This window comes from Carassius auratus, unplaced genomic scaffold (genome assembly GCF_003368295.1).
Source record: "Carassius auratus strain Wakin unplaced genomic scaffold, ASM336829v1 scaf_tig00216984, whole genome shotgun sequence".
NCBI classification, from domain to species: domain Eukaryota; kingdom Metazoa; phylum Chordata; class Actinopteri; order Cypriniformes; family Cyprinidae; genus Carassius; species Carassius auratus.
This window is the reverse complement of record NW_020528836.1, coordinates 1-21,317: the sequence shown is the minus strand read 5'-3', so window position 1 is coordinate 21,317 and position 21,317 is coordinate 1. Positions and strand designations below refer to the sequence as shown.

Genomic DNA, 21,317 nt, shown 5'->3' with positions numbered 1-21,317 from the left:
TCATCGTCGACTATGCCACCCGCTACCCCGAAGCTATCCCTCTCCGCAAAGCCACCGCAAAGGCCATCGCCCAGGAGCTCTTCCTCCTATGTAGCCGGGTCGGCATACCGGCAGAGATACTGACCGACCAAGGGACGCCCTTCATGTCCCGGCTAATGGCTGACCTCTGTCGACTCATGAAAGTGAAACAACTCCGGACGTCCGTCTACCACCCCCAGACCGACGGCCTCGTCGAGAGGTTTAATCAAACCTTGAAGCAGATGTTGCGACGGGTGGCGGCCGAGGACCGACGAGACTGGGACCAGCTGATACCTTACGTCCTCTTCGGCATCCGGGAGGTCCCCCAGGCATCCACGGGCTTCACCCCGTTCGAGCTTCTGTTTGGCCGCCAACCCCGAGGGCTTCTCGACGTGGCTAAAGAGGCCTGGGAGCAACAACCAGTCAACCTCAGGACGACGGTTGAACACGTCCGCCAGATGCGGGAGCGAGTCGACAGGGTCATGCCACTAGTCCGGGAGCACCTGACCAAGGCCCAGCAAGCCCAGCAGCGCCACTTCGATCGGGCCGCCCAACCACGGGAGTTCCAGCCAGGAGACCACGTAATGGTCCTGGTCCCCACCTCAGCCTGTAAATTCCTGGCAAGATGGCAAGGCCCGTACACGGTACTGGAGAGAGTAGGGCCCGTCACCTACAGGGTCAGACAACCTGGGCGGCGTCGACCCGAACAATTATACCACGTCAACCTCTTGAAACGCTGGGTGGGGACCGGACCCCAACTTGCGGCCCTCACCGCCTCTACTCCCGTGGTGGTAGATGTCAATCCACACCTCTCCGCGGCCCAGAAGGCGGAGCTGCAACACCTAGTCGGTCAGTTCTCCGATGTGTTCTCCCCCCGGCCCGGAAGGACCAAGGTCGTCGAGCACGATGTGAGGACACCACCTGGAGTCATCGTCCGGCAGCGGCCCTATCGAGTCCCGGAGGCTCGGCGACACGCCATCGAGGAGGAGGTGCAGGAGATGTTGAGGTTAGGTGTGATCGAACCATCTCGGAGTCCCTGGTCAAGCCCCATCGTCATGGTCCCGAAGCCCGACGGCACCCTCCGGTTTTGCAACGACTTCCGCCGCCTAAATGAGGTCTCCGAGTTCGACGGCTACCCCATGCCCCGTGTGGATGAGCTGCTCGACCGCCTGGGAAGAGCCCGGTTCATCTCTACACTAGACCTCACGAAAGGATATTGGCAGGTCCCCCTGACTAAGGAAGCCAAAGCAAAAACCGCCTTCTCTACCCCCAGTGGCCACTGGCAATACCGGGTCCTTCCCTTCGGCCTACACGGGGCCCCTGCCACCTTCCAGCGCATGATGGACATCCTGCTGCGGCCCCATATGTCCTACGCCGCAGCCTATCTGGACGATGTGGTAGTCCACTCGGAGACCTGGGGAGAGCATTTAGAGCGGCTCCGGAGGGTGCTGTTGGAGCTGCGCCGGGCGGGACTAACCGCCAACCCCCGCAAGTGTCACCTAGCGCTGTCAGAAGCCAAGTACCTGGGTTTCCAGGTCGGTCGCGGCCTCATTAGGCCGCAGGAGAAGAAAGTGGAGGCCATCCTGTCCGCACCGAAGCCCTCAACGAAAACCCAGGTACGAGCCTTTTTGGGGTTGGCGGGATATTACCGGTGTTTCATACCTCACTTCTCCTCCTTAGCATCTCCCCTGACAGACCTGACCAGGAAGGGGCAGCCCGAGAAGATTCCCTGGAGCCCGGAGGCGGAGAAGGCGTTCCAGCAGGTGAAGATGGCCCTCACCTCCGAACCAGTCCTGCACGCCCCCGACTTCAGCTGCCCCTTCCTGCTGCAGACGGACGCATCAGACACCGGGTTGGGAGCCGTCCTCTCCCAGGTCCACGACGGTGAGGAACACCCGGTGATCTACATCAGCCGAAAGCTGTCCCCCGCTGAGACGCGGTACGCGGCCGTCGAAAAGGAGGCATTGGCCATCAAGTGGGCAGTCCTGGAGCTGCGGTATTACCTCCTCGGCCGCCGGTTCACCCTCCTCACGGATCACGCCCCATTACAGTGGATGGCACGGGCTAAGGACACAAATGCCAGGGTGACCCGGTGGTTCCTAGCGCTCCAGGACTTCCACTTCACCATACAACATCGGGCGGGGACGGCCAACGCCAACGCCGACGGCCTTTCCAGGATGTGGGCAACTTTCGCAGGTCTGTCAGGCTCCACTCCCCACCCCTACCCTCTCTCCCCATTCTCCCGCAGACACAGGACGACGCTTAGGGGGGGGGAGTGTGACAAGTGTCCCGAGTCCTCATCAGCGTCGCCCTGGCAACCGACACGCCGCACCTGTCCCCGCTCATCAGCCACTGAGCAAGCCCAGCTGCGGCTCATCAAGCGGGCTATAAAGATACGGCAGAGGAGGAAGAAGGGGAGAAACGTCTCCATGCCAGGAAGTGACTCTTTGTTCTTTTCCCCGCAGAAAGCAGCCCTTAAGCCGCAGCCCCGTCGAACCACGGTGATACCGGCACAGCCCAGGCACGCGCACAAGAGGGATACAAGGACACGGACACGAAGACCCGCACTTTCGACACTTCCTCACTGGCACTCTCAATAAAATCCACCCTTCGGGGATATTTTTTCACTCACTCGCTCGTCGTGTGCTTCTTTGTCTCGTGACAATATATATATATTGGATGTGATTCATAAGACTGCTAGACTGCAACAATTTGAATAAAATATCTTGGATGCCCTGGGGGTAAGCAGATAAACATAAAATTTTCATTTTTGGGTGAACTATCCCTTTAAGTTTCAAGACATGACCCATGGAAGAGAGGGGTGAGGTAAGCAGTAGCTCATTATCATTTAAAGAAACGGGTCGCTGTGAAGAGAGCTGATTTTGACCATGTAAAAAGGGTGTTTTTTTACATGACCTTTGAACAATTTGAACCAAAGTATGTTACGGATATTTTATGAAGGCCCTAAAGAATCATACCAACTTGTGGAAATGGGCATATATGATGTCCCCTTTAAAAGATAATTGTATGTAAAAATAAATAAACAACAACAACAAAAACAAAATAAGTCTATTGAAGTTTCATGTTTCATGTTCATATTTTAAGCCACATTATCTATTTTTGGTACAGAAACTTGTTTCTCCTCAGTCACAAGTGATGGATTGGAAATGACGTAGACTGAATTCTTTGTTTTTCTTTGTGGATCAATTCCAGTCAAGCCCCTGATGTTCTCGGCACTCTTTTTGGCATATTCATAAACACTGTTCAGGAATGCATCTTTGGTGTTTTGCTCCTTTTTGAAAATAATTATGTAACACTTTGGCAAAAAGTGGCAGCTCAGGATCCCATAGTTTGAAATGAGAATAACAACCACCTCCACAGCCGGTACATATTTGCCATGGATTGTGATGTACACTGGGATGAAGATGACCCAGGCCATGAGGTAGATTAGCATACCGAATGTGATGAACTTGGCCTCGTTATACTTCTGCGGAAGTTTTCTGCCTTTATAAGCAAATGTGAAACATATCAGCGCCAACAAAGCTATGTAACCCAGCATTAACCCAAACATCACATCTGAGCCCTCTTTGCATTCCAGGAGAATGGATTTGGCCTGCACCTCTTTGCCTTTAAATGGCACGAGCAAGGTCAGCCAAATAGTGCAAATGGTGACTTGGACCCCCATGCAGATGCAGATGATCACATACGGCTTGTAGAGCTTGCGAAGAAGCTCCTTCAGGTCTAGGTTCATCTGGAATGCCAGAAGGATCTTTAAGGACTTCACCAAGATGCATGAAACACACAGCGTGAAGCTCAGGCCAAAGATGACCTGCCTCACCATACATGTCTCATTGCTTGGTTCACCCACAAAGAAAATTACACTGACAAAACTACCCAGCAGGGAGAAAAGTATCAGATGACAAAGCGGCCCGCCTGCAGCCTTTACCACCAGAGAGTCCCTTTGCCAGAAGAACAGTGCAAACACTGAGAAGAGGAGGAGGATCCCGAAGGCAGTCAGCATCAACAGAATGATAGCGAACACACAATTCCACTCAAAGAACTCATTAGGCTTGGGAAGACATTCTGAGCTATTAGTGCTTGACCACGTATTCTCAGTGTCGCACATGGAACATGCATCTGCATCTGAAAGAAAAAAACATTGTATTTATTGACTGCTGGAATAAAAATTGAAATGAAGATCAGAGATTTTCATCTTTAGTGTAAAGTGGCACCAAGGAATCTACCTGTGTGGTTGGAGTATTGGTTTTCCCCACAGACGAGACACTCATAACAACAAGTGTGCTGACCCTCTGCTGTTTTTCTATACTCCCCTGGCTGACAGCTGTCTGAACACTTAGATACCACGTTCTGAGAAGAAATTAGTGAAAGATTGTTTTAGAGAAGGCTTTATAAAACTTTTAAATAAACTATAAAAAAATATTAATATTGAAATGTTAAAAATAATAATAATAATAATAATTAGGGATGCACCAATACCAATTTTTCCAGAACGATTCCGATACAGATACTTTTATTTTTGGTACTTGCTGATACCAATACCTGTATTTTTATTGCATTTGTAAATTTAAAAAATATTGGGTCCAGAAACCTAAAGAATATGAATCATGTAATTTGGATTCATTTAGCAAATTTATATTTCCTTCAAATTTTTTTTTTTTTTCACACTCAGTCATGTCTGGTAAAATGTATTGTTCAAGATTTTGTTATACTCTACTGTCCATTTTACTGTTCTATCGTTTGTCATCTTTAATTTAATAGTGCATTAGCAGCGGCACAGTAATCACAAGATATTTTCCTGTAATAATGTAGGGATCTTTTAACAACAATGAGCATATTTTCTGAAATATAAGTTTGCATTTTCTTATAATTATTGTGCCAATTCAATTCAATTAAACATGACAATTAATGAGAACACAATACCTCAATATCACTTAGATTTTTCCTAGTGAAAGTAAAACTGCTGTTAGATGGATAGTATTCTGCGATTATGTCACATTCCTCAGATTCATGTTCCTCCCATAGGCAGACATCATAGCCCAAATTGATGTCGCCGTTTGCATCAAAATTGTATATTTCTCCTTCTTTCTCAAAAGTGATGTTCCTCAACTGTTTTAAGAGCTGAAAAACAAACATGCAATGACTTTTAGGATTTCGATTGTGACAAGTCAAAAAAAAAAAAAAAATTTTTTTGATTTTGACAGCAAGTGTCTCATATAGTGTGGTAAAATACCTCCCAGGGCTGGATAGCTGTAGTGGTCTTGCATTGTTTTTTTACACATAGTTCAGCCACAGCATTAGCAATAGCACTGACTGCCATCTGAACACTGAAGACCATGTCCAAATCTTTGTTTTTGATCAGGTTCTGTATTGCATTTGTAGCATTTCCTATATCAGGCTGTTTAAAAAATTCTTCCAGGAATGGATTTTTCAGCTCAGCTTCACTTTCAAACTGGAGATCCGTTAGGTATTGATGAAAAGTTGTAACATTTCCACTCTTGACGGTGAAGCCCAATACATTCCCTATATCAGAGAGGTTAACGTCTTTCAAGATATGTTTAGCTGTTGACCAGTTATCACTGGCCACCCATATCTTATTTGAAACATTCCTACTATGCAGGCCCTGAAATAGCAACATCATTTGGGATGCTTTAGCAAATGAGATCACCACATTAACCTTGGTATTTTTTTCAATGATGTCCACAGTGTTGTTGATTTGGATGTTTAATTTTTGTTCATCTCCTAGTGAGTCTGGTAGGATTGCCTTAAAGGCCACACAAATTCCCTCGGTTTCAGTGTTCTTAACAAAACTTTCCATAGCAGAACGCCCATAGTCTCCATCTGTAATGATAATGCCAACCCAGGTCCATTTATTGTCCTTCAGAAGTTTTACCATGGCATGGGTTTGGTACTCATCATTGGGGACAGTCCTCATGAAAGCAGGGAAACGACTTTTGTCACTCAGAATCGTAGCTGTAGATGCATAACTTATCTGCACAACAGATGAACAGACAGCAATTAAAGTTGAAATTTATTACAATCTCTTAAAAATTAATGTTTTTTATTGCCATCTATAATTCCATGAAAAAACACAAAAATTCATTAAATCTTTCCATTGGACAAAACATTCTTTGTAGTTGAACAAAAGTTATTTTAAAATGTTCTTCACACAAAGGAAAATAAATGTTCTTTTAAGAACTGTTTAATGTAAGGTTTTTGAGGAACCAAAAACGATTATTCTATGGCATTGCTGCAAAACCACGCTTTTGGAACCTTTATTTTTATGAATTACTTCATGGTTAACTTACCTGTGGAATAAACTGGAGGTTGAGTTCCCTGGCAACTGCGATGGAGATCTCAGAAGAAGAGGGCCCAATTACCGCCATTATCGGCTGGACCGGATGAGAAGAGTTTGTTGGTGAGTCACAGTCTGAGAACGGCCGTGTGAGATCTTGGACGGCCCAAAGTGCAGTCGTGACATCAGAACATGTGTCATAGATGCGGTATCCAAGGGTAATGTTCAAACTGCTCAACATGGGTGACCTGTTTGCCATTTCCACAGCATGAATCATAGCTAGAGCCTGATTTAGACCTTTTGTGTAGAATCTAGAGAGACACAATAAGACTTAAAAACAATAATAAATAATTACCTAAATATTATGATAAATAATTTAGCATTTCATTCAGTAATTATAACGATTAATAACTATAAATATATATAATAACTGTAATAGCTATTAAATAATAAATTATAGTTATTAAATTAAATATTAAAACACCAGCAATATGTCACTGAAACCCTTCTGCCCCAATTTGGAATCGAACTGTAACTTTTTACTGTAAAATAAAAATGATATTATTTTTACCCTTCAAATCGAAATGTTACTGTAGTGCCCGTAAATGACAGATTAACAAATATTTAATATCCAACATGAATAAATTTCATATCCAACATGAACAACTTTTTTTGGTGTGACCTTCATGACTATTCTTCACAATGAACTCTCACCTGCTGCAGTTTGGACGCTGAGGAGTAGAGAAGCTGTCTAAGCCAGTATTGTTCACTGCCTCCACTGCCTCGTGGATGGGGAAAAGACCGCCAATGATGATGTCTCCATGGGCCATGGCTCCTTGGTGGCTGAACTGTGGTAGAGAAGCTTCTGTGACCCCTACCAGCACGGACAACATGAGTAAGAAGCTCAAATTCAAACAAGCCATCACTGCTTTAGACTGTTTCCCTGAGTTCACCTGGACGACTGACAGTTGTGCTCTCACACATCTTTGTTTATAATTCACATACGGCTTATAATACACATATGAAAGTAAAACACACACCTCCCAAACTTTTTTTAGGTTCCTCCCCCACCCTCCAGACTTGGATAAATCTACCTGTAAAACAGGTGAAACATAACCGGTGCCAAAAATTGCCTTAACAAAAGAACACTCAAGGTCACCAGTTGTTTCTTAATATAGATTTGGTAATGCATATACAGAAACGAAAATCATTTGTACCAGGGATATTATAAATAACTAAAACTGAAACCATAAAAAAGTTTTTCCTTACTTGACATAAGCATTCAAACACAGAAAACACAGCAACTCAAACACAGAAAAAAAATAATAATCATCATATTTTATTTCAGCTATTTGCAAAGGAAACATCTAGTATTTTCTTTCATTTTGATTTGATGTACTAAAATAAACTAAAGCTGAAATAAAATTTATTTATAGAACTATATAGAGGTTATTTTATAGATATAGGTAGATACTATAGATATGTGTATAGAAATATTAGGTTAAAAAAACTAAATTACTAAGGTAAGGACACCGTGTAAACTTAAAATGGAAAATAAAATAAAAAAATAATATAAATTCTAAATATTAATTAAAACTATAATAGTATCGCTTTTAGATGCTATATGGTATCTATTTTAGTATGATACTAAAATTACACTGATCTAATTGATGCTGATCAATGACAAAGTGAAATGTTAAGAAATGCAGCAATATTAACCATTCATCTCTCTATACGAAATCACCACGAAGCGCTGTGCAAATGGTTTGTTTACGCCACCTTGTGGTGAGAGGGCACATGTTAAACTTTGTTTTCATCAATACTATGCACAGATAATTCCATAGCATGATTTTATGCTTTCCTTTTTTTTTTTTTTTTTTAAATTTGTCTCAATGGCTTATTGGTCAATTGCAGTTTTTTCAGTCACCGTTGGTCAAGGAAGCAGTGCTACTTTCACGTCTCTCGTATCACTCCGCGGTAAATAATCACAGGTTTCGAGACTTTAAGCCAAAATAAAAAGTTTAACTGGACACTCTTAAGCGTCTATACATTTGTTAAACGAAGAAAACGAAAAGATGGTTCGGAAGAACAAGAAACTCTTGAGAGACAGAGAAGAAGAAAAGAAGCTGGAGAAGACGTTTCAATCAGGCTAAATAAGTTGTATGCCTATAGATCAAGCGGATTGGTTTGAAGATTAATAATAATAATATATTATACAGTGTTTATCTTGTAACTAGGCTAATTGTTTCCAACAATGTAAAGGACTATTCTTTCTAGGTGAAAGTTTTATAGTGTAATCTACAAGAAAGCTCAACTAATTACATCTCAGATGATGTTTCAATAAGCAGCTGTGTAATGTACAGCCAGTTGGTCGTTATCATAAAAAGTTTACAGTGGGTGGTGTGGGGTAGACTGTGAAGAGAAGGATGAAGAGCTGAAAGAAAAAGAGGAAGAGAGTTTGAGACGTTGCCTTCCTTGTTTACAAAGTTGTGCAAACCTAATAACCAAAAAGAGACCTAGAGAAGTGAAACAGGCTATCAGACCACTGGTGCCTTACTCATATTGTCTAAGACGTTTTTCATAGTTCCAGCTCCTTTTTGTTTGTGTGCTAATCAAAAAAGAAAAACATTACTGAGCTGAGATTTGTTGAATCAGACCAGACCAAAGTTTTTATCCTCAGTGTCTGTAGTGATACCTCTATTGTACAGTTATTTCTCCTAGCTTGGAAAGCCTACAGAAGGTAAAAGACTGGAGGCGCAAATTAAAGGTTTCATAGTAAAACTTTATCTGAAATTAAACCATAACCATACCAGAAACTGTAAATGATGTAATATGTTTAATATTATATTCTTACAATCTTAATACAAGCATCGTAGAATGAAGAGACATCTTAAACTGGCATTTTCAAGATGGACAGCAGCTTTATTACAAATTTATTAGATCTCTAAAGATCAGGAGGAAGGAAATATAGGGAATGAAAAACAAAAACAAATACCTGGCCATCTGATTGCAAAATCATTTTGAGTTTCCAGACTTGCAAATAAAATGACTAGACTTACATACCAGCTAGACACTTAAGATATGAGGACAGCGCTGATCAACAGAAGCTGAAATGATTGCACTAGACAGAAACAGCTGTTTAGAAACTCCAGTCAAGTTATTGGATTTAAAAATTATTTGATAATCATTGTAAATTCACAAAAGAGAGGAACATTTGTGGTCCTCTGGAAAATGAAAAGGACAGAAGAAACGTAAATAGCACATTTTTTCTAATATTTAGTTAAAATTAAAAGCACTGGAAAGGCTCCATTACAATCTTAATCAGCTCCACAGCTAAACTTTTCAAAGGCCTGTTCTCTTAAGACAGCAGAAAAAAACAATTGACTCTAGTGAATCAGTCTTACAAATGAGATAAATAGTCTAAAATGTTATCAAGTTGCTGATCACTATGAAATAGTCTATGCCTAATATTTAACAGAAGAATCTTTCAGTAAAGGGAGTTAAAAGTGCATTACCAGTTGATCGATAACTTCCAGTTCTTTCTCATTCATTAGGAATAAAAATGAGCAAAACGTTATGAAAGTTTGGATTATGTCAAGACAGTGATACAATATTACTAGGGGGGAAGAAAAATGCTGAACTGGAAGTTGTCCTAGCATTATTTCGGTGTTCACTGCAATGCATGTAGCTAGTTACTTAATATAATCATCATCATCATCACCACATGCATTTCTTACACAAACTAGCAATGCAATATACAATATAAAATCCTTCATTTAACTGTTTTACTCAATCTACAAAATTATTTTGTCCCAAAAATACTCGCAAAAAAAAAAAAAAAAAAAAATGGATGTACGTAAGATGGAACTAATTGCATTTCTGATCAGTCCCATAAAACAAGTTTTCAAAAGTTGGATGGAAACTTAGTTTGATGCAGATAAATCTTTACAAATTGAGGTTTCAGAGCAAGTGATACTAAACAAGTATGTAAATAAAAAGGAGAGGGATGCATTCCAGGGATACCTATTATGCAAAACGGTTGGAGCCATATTTGTATGTGGGCATGACAACCTAAAAGCTGGCTATTTTGTTCATGTCTGTCATTTTTTTCCACTTTAAAATAAGGCAGGGGCACAGCTGTGAATCAAATTATATTAAAATGTATACACCACTTGGACACATTCAGTTTCGCCGTTTCCTCCTACATAGACATTTTAGTGTTCTCTCTCAAACTACAGTGTAGGGAATCCAAGTGTAACCCTACAGTCGTCCTAGTTTTCATCCCTTCCTTAAATTAAAAAAAATACTCCTTGCATATGCAGCTTGAATAAGCAATCCCTTAGTTAATCCCAGTAAAAGCAGTGATTGCAACTACAGATGTAACAATTAACCGCAAGCCGGTTGAAAATTTATTCAAATATGTGACGATTCAAATCTGTTGAGATGCTAAACAAATCGCAATTCATTTAGGGGTAGAAGTTTATATTAATGCATGTCTGAGGGGAACTTACTGTCTTTAGAAAAGTTTAGATGGTATTTTTTATTTTCATCTTGCCTCTCTGAGAACCAGAAAAAAAAGCTTTGTGAATTTAGCATTGTTTCATGTCATTACATTGTTTAGAGCATAAGAAATAAATGATCAAACGATTTTTGTAAAAATTATATTTTATTCATATGTTATGCTATGTCCTCTAGGTCTCAGTTTTTCAAAAAAATAAAATGACAATAATAGACATGAAAAGGCAAAAACAATGTTTTTTTTTTTTTCAATCAATACATTTTTAGATTTCAGGATTTTTTTTATACCTAACTTTAAGGATTTTTTTCAACTATGTTCTCAAAATATTTGTATAGTTTCACAAAACTGAAGTAAAACCATTGTTTTTGCTTCAAATTTCATAATTCTACAATCTAATTTAGATTAAAACTGCACCTGTTGCTTGTATCCAGCATCTTTGTTTGGATCATGATTAAAATGCAGTGGTTGCCTCTCATTTTAAATAGAAAGAGCATAGACAAAGCCTTATTTTGTTTAATATGAAGATATTTATTTTCTTGGTGTTACTTATTTGATTTGGGGCTAGTAATAAAATTTCAGTTTTAGTTTTGTCATGTACATTTACTTAATATTTAAATTTTTTCATTTAGCAGACACTTTTATCCAAAGTGACTAACAAATGAAGACAATAGAAGCAATCAAATCCAACAAGAGATCAATAATATGCAAGTGCTATATTAGTATATTATTATAGTAATATTTCAATTTCACAAAGAAATGTGCAGCATTTTGTTCAAGCAATAATAAAAGGACACATTTAATTTATAATTTGTCTTAAATCTAATTATGTAAAAAAAGAAAAAAAAAGAAATCATGAATCAAATCAAATCGTGAGTTGAGTGAATCATTACATCCCTAATAGCAACTGCTTGCTTTCTGTCTCTCTCCCCACCCCCACCCTACAATATGCGGACGGCTAAATATTATATAATTCAAAGAGCCAAACTAATCCCTGCCTGTTCAAATCCAAACAGGTCAAAATCTTGTAATCTTTATTCCAGAGTCCCCAACAATCAAACGGGCCATGGAGGGATGAACCTGTGACGAAAGAAGGTACAATCAGGCATGTTAAAATAGAAAGCTTTCATATTTTTTATATTATATATATATATATATATAAAACACTGACGAAGCTCACCTGAGCCTGCAGTGGCCCATAGGGCACTACCTCTCCATCTACAGTGAGGGTTCCTCGCAGTGAAAGTGGCTGAAGGCGAAACGCCCGAGCAGAAATATGACTACCTAGGGAGAGCTAACAGACAAATGGGCTCCTCTCTCCATTGCTAGGAACAGTCTAAGCAGTGTTGCCCGTGAGATACCAGCCCGCACAAATGTCAGATGGATCAGCCCATCATCAAATTGAGCCTGAGGCGCAGCAAAAAGATCTGCTCCCAGGTGGGTCTGATAGATGGCAAGAACCAGGACAAAATCCCCCTCAATAGTGACCCAGTCACTTGTAGGAAGAGGTTGGTCCAGAGGAGGTAGCAGATCATCCTCTGGCAGGTTGATGGAGGATGTCATGTGAGGGCAGTTCTTCAGGGGTCCTCCAGTATCCGCAAGGTCAAAGTTGAAGGAAGGGGTCGGTGAATGAATAGAAGGGGATGGGGAAGACGAGCTGGGTGTGTTAGGACGTGGCGCAAGATAAGAAGAGTGAGGAGAGGTGCAAGATGGAGATGAAGTAGGGGTCGGGGAGAGGGACAGAGCAAGGGATGGATTTTTTTCCGGAGGGAGAGAGTTTGAATGCGATTGGCGGAGAAGAGAGAGGGGCCGAGGCCGTGAGGGGTTCTGGTTCTGGTCCAAAGTTTTAGATTTAAAAGCTTTGAAAGGAGACTGACGGAACGGAGAAGATGAGATAGTGAGGGCTCGCTCACGAGATTTGTCAAGTGGAAACGCCTCTCGCTGAAAGTAGGTGCCATTTATGTCTTCATCCTCCTTGCCATAGGCTGCCAGCTCCAAGTCTTGGTCAGTGTCTGCACCGATTGGCTGGCTGAAGAAGGCGTTAATTATCTGGCTAGAAGGGGCCGAGTTTTTACGTTGCATGTGTTTCATCTCAGGTGGAGTCGTTTGATAACACTCATTGCACTCGTTTACCTCATCTCTCACTTTCATCAAGTCTTCTCTGTCGATCTCATCCCCACCCGGTTTATTCTCTTCTTCTCTGATCCCATTATTACTGGCTATGCTGTCACACTCTTCCCTTTCATCTGATTCCGAGCTGGTCCCTGACGTCTCCTCCATCTTCTCTTCTGCTTCCACCTCTCTCTCTCTGTCTTCTGCGAGACTGCTAGCTCTCACTACCCCAACCCCTCTTGCCCTCTCTCTCCTCTTCTCCCTCTCTCGCTCTCTCTCCTGCCTTTCCCACTCTCTCTCCCCATCTCCCTTACAGAGACTTCTTTGTTCACTCAGGCCCATGTCTGAACAGGTGCGGTGAATGGGAGTGCGACAAAATCCCGCCAAGCCTTCAGTAATGCTACGTGAAAGTGGCCTTTGGGGCGGCTGAGGTGTGGCATCGGGGTTGACTATAGCAGGTGGAAGGTAGGAAAGTCGGCCCTTATAGGAGCGCAGAGACGCCAATCTCACTAGTGTTCCCAGTGTAAACCGTGCCGAGCCCAGCCCTCTGTAGCGCTCACTCTCTATGTCCACATCGGACACAAAACCCCAGGCCACTGAAAGGAAAGAGAAAAGCCTCCTGGGAGCGGGTGGGTGCCCATTCTGATTGGATGTGGATGAAGTGCATGGGCTGGTTGTAACAGAGACCAAGTCCATTGGTTTAACCCCACCCCGGCACAGCAGGAAACAGCAGTTGAGAAGGAGAGGCTCCCGAAGGCACATGTCATATCTGAGAGACAGACAGGAAAAGAGAAATATTCATGATGAAAAAAAAACTACTTAATTTACTATCCATATTTAAAACATGACTCAAAAAAGTATTTAAATACTGCCATGAATCATCACCTCTGCATTACATGGATCTTGCCTATGAGTGTAAAAGCAGGTACATTGCAATCAGTACACCTACACTACAGCAAACAGCCCTTGAGAAATGTATGAAACTCATCTTAATAACAGAAAAGGCAAGTTTTTTGTACAATGAAAAAGATTTTAAAATACAATTTATCTCTACAGGGAACACAATGCTGTTGTTTTTCCATATAAAAAATTTTCAGATATTTATTTCCTGTACAATGAGAGTTGAGAGAAAACAATAAGAATATATATGTTTGAAATCTAGGTGAGTAAATCATGACTATTTAAATTTTGGGGTGAAGTGTTCCTTTAAAAATAAGGGAGGTTCTTTGAAGAACTGGGGATTTTCACACAATGTGTCCAGGTGAGCTCAAGCACACTTCGTACCCTGCACAGTGGTTGATGGAACCAGCGAGTGCATTTCCAGAGCCACAAGGAAGGATTCCCACTGGAGTTTTTATTGCTTGTTCCCAGTCTGGCCTTTCCATAAGGCCATTTATCACCTGCAAAGAGAACACACAGATGAATATGTTAATCATCTTATTTTTACATAGAATATACTTGAAATAGTCTATACAAATTTTGTAGAAAATATATTGATTTTTTTGAGTCAAGATGTCCAAGGTTGTGAATGAAGCAAGCAAGATAATAGATAAGATGTAGAGACATTAGGCTTTAAAAGTCAATTGATAACACTTTATTTTAAGGACCATTTCTAACTACTTGCTTAATATTATTACTAGCATACTGGCTGTTTATTAGTACTTATAATGCCTTATTCTGCATGACCATATTTTAGATCCCCCCAAACTTCCCCTATACCTAAACATAATAACCACCTACCTTGGAGTTTATTGAGGGAAAACTTTTAGTTAATAGTGAATATGTGTTCCATAATCTAAAGTTTTATCAGTTTATCAGTCATCTTTCGTGCCCAATGCTGTCAAAATTTTAAAAGCAAGTGACTGATTTATTTTTCATAAATTATTGTGTATTGCATGCTTTCCTAAGCGTATACATATGTTGTCTGTGATGTACTGCGAAGCCAAAGACAATTTTCCACAAAATGGATAAGTAAAGTAAATTAAAGTAAACCCAGTGGTATCATTCAGGTACTTAAGAAATCAAACTTGTGTAATTTAGAATGTTCTAAACATCCTTTGCTCGTACAGTTATTAAATATTTTCATATCTTCAGCTACTGATAAGAGCCGTTTAACATGTTTTACCCTGTTTTAATAAATTCCACAGATGATCCAAGAAACTTACCAAACAAATTTGCTTTGTAATAAGTTAATTAAATACATGTGACAAAGCAATCGAGATTGTTATGATATTTACCTCGTGCAAGAGTCCATCTCCAGAAACAATGACGATTCCATCCCATTCTGGTAGCAAGATCTCTTTGATCAACTCACGTGCATGATTCTGACGTTCTGTTTAACAACAAAACCACATACGTCACATCCATTCAATTCAATCAAATTCTTAGGATTGTTGGTCTGAACCATTTGCAGCTGTATGAGTGTGATCGTGCATGTTGTTCTTACCTGTCTGAATGAGGTTGTAGCTGATGTTGGCTTCTCTTATCATTGGAAGTATGTGCGTTTGACACCATTGCATTGCCTGACCCCGGCCACTGAATGGATTGACCAGCAGCATCAGTCGACGGGGACGGGGCAAAATGCTTTTACAAAATTCTGCTCAATAAGAGAGCAAAAACAAGCAAGTGAGGATAAGGACTTCATTTTTAGGCTGAAAACAACACTTAGCCACATCCTAAACTATCTGAATAACAAATTCCATATTTTATTCAACAAAATAAAAATCAATCACATAGAGTTTCTTACATTAATGCTTCAACTGGATGGCATTTGAGAGCAATTCATTTTCTTTTTATGATTGGAAATTGGGATAGGTCACATCTATCCAGAAAACAGTGAATATACAGTCAAGATCTTAAACTAGATGTTTGCTGGCATTTTGTTAAGATCAAAACTTCTTCTTAAACTTCCCATGTGGGTGAAAATTGTGCTGTCTTTTTCAGATTGTTGACTCATGTACTTTCAAATTAACTGAGGCAAGACTTTCCCATCAATTCTTTCACAACTTTGCCTATAAAAGTAATAAAGTACCATTGTTTTTTCTTGTTTAAACAGCTGATTGCAAACATTTGTTTCATTGTTGCTTTAATGTTATTTATAAACATCCAAGTTTTACCTACCAGCATAATTGGACGGATGAAAATATAAATAAATGGTGTGTATTTATATTTTTGCACCATTAGAACCACTATACTGACTCAAGATCTGCACACCTAACACAAACTAGCAAACACACTCTTACAAAAATAAATGCAGACAGACATGATTCTTACTAACATAAATTTAGCTCACTATAGAAGAAATCAAAGTGGCATCAAACTAATGACACAACATTAACGCAACAGCACTGACTCAGACGTCTTGAAGAATTAGCAGCATCTGGATGCATTTTTTCTCTTTAGTAAAGACACTGAGGGGGTACATTAAACGTTTCCCACTAACAAAAGCAAAGACATATCTGAGACAAAGCATGTTTGAATGATCAAACCCTGACACCCACCTGTAGTGGAGTTGACATCCATCCCCCTCAGAAGGCTCTGTATGGCAGTGTTCCATTTCTCCGCCTCAACTCTGCTCTCTGCCAAGTATGCCCTCACCTGTCTGTGTCTAGAGACACCTTTCCGACGATGTCCCTGAGGGTACCAGTAAAGCACCAGCAAAGGAGGGGCCGGCGAGCGTGGGCAGCTGCATCCGGTCAGTTCCGCCAGTGGCAGGATCAGCCTGGACTGCTTTCCAATACGTGGAGACAACCGCTGGACATGGATATGAGTTGGTGTGAGGGTCAGGGCATAGTTGGTGGAGGCGGGGCTGGAAGGCAAAGAAACACCTCCAGAGCTGTTGGGGCAGCTGTCGCTGTTACTTCCACTTCCTCCTCCTCCGCTGCTCCAACCGCCGAACTGTCCATGGAGCAGAGCCTCCTCAGTCGTAGATGGGCTCTCTGGGCCTGGGGAGCGCATATTGGACGTCTGGGCTCAAAAGGTAGTGCCACTGGGATGGGGAAAGTATGTTTGGACTATACAGCTTGAATGCCCCATGTAGGGTTCTTTCTTCTGATTTGTAGAGATTACTTTCTGGATGGATGCACTACTTGTTCTGAAAAGTGTTAGGTTTAAGCCCAAATAATGGCTTAGACGTAAACTGAGTTAAAATTAAAAATTACAAATGATGACAGTGTTTCAACAGGTGTCTTTTCAAAACACAAGAAAACTTCAGCAGGCTTTTCTGTCCCTGATAGTGTTAAATCCTTTCCATCAGTGCATTTTTCTTGAAAACAATGCTAAATCCTGTTAGGATCATCTAATCAAAAACACAATACAAGAAGGAGATTTCCCGTTTAGTATTGCAAGTATCCCAACAAAAATGACAGTTTTGTTATAAAAACGAAGATGTACAAGATTAAGATGTCAGATTATTTGCTTTTCTCTCTTTGACTGACTGCACTGGCAAAATGTCACAATATGAAAAAAGTCAAGGTTTTGTCAAGGTTAAATGGTACGGTGTATGCATCTGAATAAGTAACCATTAAACAGATTTTCTTCAGTAATTAATTTAACAATTTTCCATTCTTACAAATTGTTTAAATAAAATAGGAAGCACAATTTCAAATAACAGTGCATTGTCTTAAGGTCAGCAAACTTACAAATGACTAAAAATAAACACAAACTAAGGTTATAATAACACAAAACAAGCACAGAGAGCAAACGTAACGGCCCAGCCGAGGATATTGTTTGAGAAGTATCAAATGAAACCTTATCAAGGTGGTTGACTAAAAATACAGTTCCTCTCCAAAAACAACAAGGATTAGGAAATGATAGAGATGAACAGGGATGTCACTTCTGGTTTTGGTTTAAAATAGTGTCAGAGACTGTAGTAGTGCGGAGAAATCATGTGTTTTTGTTCAACCAATAAAAAAAAATTGCCAGAAAATCCAGGATTTTATATCCATTGAACGCTGAATTCTGTTCTTCAACCCTTGCAAGATGGTCCTCAAAATAGTAAAATAAATAAAACACAGAATACAGAACGAGTAGGACAGCTGGAACAGGGTCTCAGGGCATGGTAAACCTCTTTATCCGATGTTAAAGGTGCCCTGCTGCGCAGAGAAGAAAAGGTTTGGAGAGAGACAGAAAGAGAAAGATTACCTTTCGCAGTTAAACGTGATATTCTACATCCTAAAAAGCGATATATATGAACCCTAAGAACATGAAACAATATATTATTCTAAATAGAAGTTGAGGACCTTTTATTATGGAAGATGTACTACCTTCCAAATGTTTTTTTTTTTTTTCTTGAAAGAAGTCTCTTAATTCAACTTAAAATAACTTTATATATTAATATGTTTTAAAACTGTAATGTATTCCTGTAATGGCAAAAAAGCTACATTTTTAGCAGACAGTCTGGGGTGGAATTACACCTGTCCTGCATCAATCTTGGATGACACTACATAATGTAAATTCCGCAATTGAGCCTGAAACGCAACACCAGGACCATGAATGAAAACTACAGTTGAGATGTAATCGCAATTTTTTACTCAGTGGAGATCAGGAATGTTTGAAATGTGAACCGACGACAGATTCAACAGATTAAGCTCTCATAGTATGAGCATAGGCTGACAGGAAATGCCTGCAATTGGAGGCCTAATTTATTGACACAGTCTGTAAATATCTAGAATGAAATGGATGTCTGTGTATGATGTTTCAAGCTGTAGTTCAACATTCTGCAGACTTTGTTTTGGAAATTGACCAAAATCCAGAATATAACTCTTATCATGCACTTTAATTTTCTGCTTGTTAAGACTTCTGCGAAATCAATGCAGAAGTCTTAATAATTGTTAAAAAACTCAAATAAACTTGTCCACTTTGTCCTCATGTGTCCCTGAAAAGTTGGGCCGGCGACACTGTCAAGTAATCAAACCCACAGTAGACCAAAAGTACATTCCTCTCTCAGGGCTGTCTCAAGCTTTACCTTTCAGGAGCCAAAAGGAGCTCTGTTGGCTGTCTGGGTTCTCACACATGCGTGCACGCTTTGACCCTTTCATCACAAAAGAGTTTTAATGCAATGTTTTTGTTTTGCATTAAATGATATGATTGTTTCAAAGACCTATTCAGTTACGCCAAAGCAAATTTCAAAGGCTTTGACTATAATTAGTCAGTTTGCGACCGTCACAGATTATAAAACTAAAAGCACTAATGACCTTTGCTCACGGTTGCTTTACCTTTTCTTTAGGTGAGTCGTTATGAAATTAAAAACAATGTTGCCAGTTGAGCACAGGTAAAATGCAAAGCTCTGTTCACATTGCAAATCAAATAACTTTATAAAATTAAAAAGCGTCTCAGAATGTTAAAGGTGTTCAGTCAGCTGTCACAGTCACAAATTCATTTAAGTGTTACGAGTGGGAAATCAGGCTTTCATGATCTGAGTGTACTTGCATTAAATCAGGGTTTTACATGCAAAAGGCAGCTCATCTAGTGATATTTGTGAGTTTATGAGGTATGATCATAAAAGTGAATGCAGAAACAAAATGCATCTATGATATCTTGTACAAAAAGGCAAAATGCGATTTTAAACCATCATAGAAACGAATGGCAAGAAAATTAATAAGTGCAACTGCAGTTTCTTGCAACTCAGAGCCAAACTCACATATAACACAGCTAACTTAGCTGATGTCAGGCCAACACAAAGAAACTAGCATATCACATGAATATGAGTGGACTTTCTTTTTAACTGTGGAAGTTAAAAATCGTAAAGCTGGTAAAGACAAATTCGGTTGTATCGATGAAGACAACAGAGTATTCAGCAAACATGTGTCATTTCAATAGCCAAGCTGACGGGAGCTCGAGACATCAAACTGAAAACGGATCCGCTTCTGTTTAAATTGTTCACCAAATAGGGAGAACTAGAAACTTTTATGTGTCTTACGGAAATAAATGACTATAGTAATAATAACAATAAACGACAGAGAGAGATTAATACAGTACTTACCTGTTTTGTTTTGTTTGTTTTTGCCCCCCACCCCCCGGCGAGTTATCCAGGTTTCCTGAGCTGTAGAGGAGGGAGGCACGAGCGGTTTCAGGAACACTATCGACACGGTGGGCGGAGACAACAGGATGATTGACGTGTTAAACGTACAATCATCAAATACAATCTGTGTGGCCAGCCCTTATCATTGATAAAATACGCTTTTGCGCGTTGTTGAAGACTTGTTTACTACTTTTATATTATGTTTGATTATTGAGAGAGAGATATTTAACATTTAATTTTATTACGACTATACAGTTATTTGCAGTTAATGTTTAGTTTTGTTCAGTCAAATTATGCACAGCACTGAAGCTAACTCACATACATATAAAACCAATCGTATTTAAAGAATAGAAAAAGGCTGAGAACCTTAAGGGCAGAACATATTTTTGATCATGTTTTGTTAACAGACCTTGATACTTCACCTGTATACTGTTTTATTTATTTTATAATGAAACTGTGAAAAGAGGTTATATGTCTGCATTCAGAGATGTGGAATGAAATTAAATTAAATGCTTAATAAAACATTAATCATAACTGAAATGGTCATTTATATATTTAATGAGATCATTTATATAAGTATAGCATATATGTTATAAAAATAGTTTAAGAAACATGAACAATCAAGATGTCAATACTATTCAAAAGATTTGATGTAATTTGGTTCAAGGTTTCACAAAGAGAAAAAGAAATATGTAATTATCTGATTGGGCAAAATTATGAATTAATGTTAAAGAGCTATTTTTACTCATATATTTATTTAAAATAAAAAGATTCACGTTCATGTTAGAAAATATATTGTTCTGATAAGAAATGATGGATAATTTGGAAATAAAAATGGATAATAACATTTTCTATTTTTATCATTATAATTATTTCTAATTTGATCATATTAAGTCAAGGAAAACAAAAACAAAAAATAATAATAATAAAAAAAGGTAAAATTGATTCAGTCAAGAAGGTAAATCATGATTATCATGTATTATTATAATAGCTATTGAAAATTCCCATAGGATAGGCCCCATATCTAAATTATTGTGTTTTCTGTTATTGATATTTTGCATTTAAAATCAAATCTGAAATAAATCTAATCAAATAAAATGTCATCATTATTACACACTCTCCCTCCAATTCCTTTATAAAAACACATTTTTCAGGTATTACATTTTCCTATACAAACTAGTACAGTCGTTACAAATAAATAAAAATGGTGTTAGGCCCAGGAGAAGTCGATTTTTGTAAAGAGAATGGTCTTTTCCGTAAATATAACCTTTCACCCAATGCGGAAATGGTCACAACTTGAGAAATGATTGACAGACATTTTTAATGAATCACAAGAA

The 21,317-nt window shown here is 39.6% G+C and overlaps 1 protein-coding gene and 1 pseudogene across 1 annotated transcript; both read right to left on the bottom strand.

Moving 5' to 3' along the window:
* Positions 1-3,084: 3,084 nt before the first annotated feature.
* LOC113099629 (G-protein coupled receptor family C group 6 member A-like) lies at positions 3,085-7,374 on the bottom strand. Its single transcript, XM_026264507.1, has 6 exons — positions 7,046-7,374; positions 6,345-6,642; positions 5,270-6,028; positions 4,960-5,157; positions 4,263-4,386; positions 3,085-4,161 (listed from the first exon to the last, which is right to left on the bottom strand). The coding sequence occupies exons 1-6, from the start codon at positions 7,252-7,254 to the stop codon at positions 3,119-3,121; spliced, it is 2,631 nt and encodes an 876-aa protein (XP_026120292.1). The 5' UTR covers positions 7,255-7,374; the 3' UTR covers positions 3,085-3,118.
* A 4,313-nt stretch (positions 7,375-11,687) lies between these two features.
* Positions 11,688-17,898, bottom strand: LOC113099630 (sphingosine kinase 2-like; annotated as a pseudogene).
* Positions 17,899-21,317: the final 3,419 nt, after the last annotated feature.

Coding starts and splice junctions, on each gene's coding strand:
- LOC113099629 (XM_026264507.1), bottom strand. CDS start 7,254: ATGGCTTGTTTGAATTTGAGCTTCTTACTCATGTTGTCCGTGCTGGTA. Junction 6,643..7,045: donor CAGCGTCCAAACTGCAGCAG/GTGAGAGTTCAT, acceptor GTGTCTCTCTAG/ATTCTACACAAAAGGTCTAA. Junction 6,029..6,344: donor ACCTCCAGTTTATTCCACAG/GTAAGTTAACCA, acceptor TCTGTTGTGCAG/ATAAGTTATGCATCTACAGC.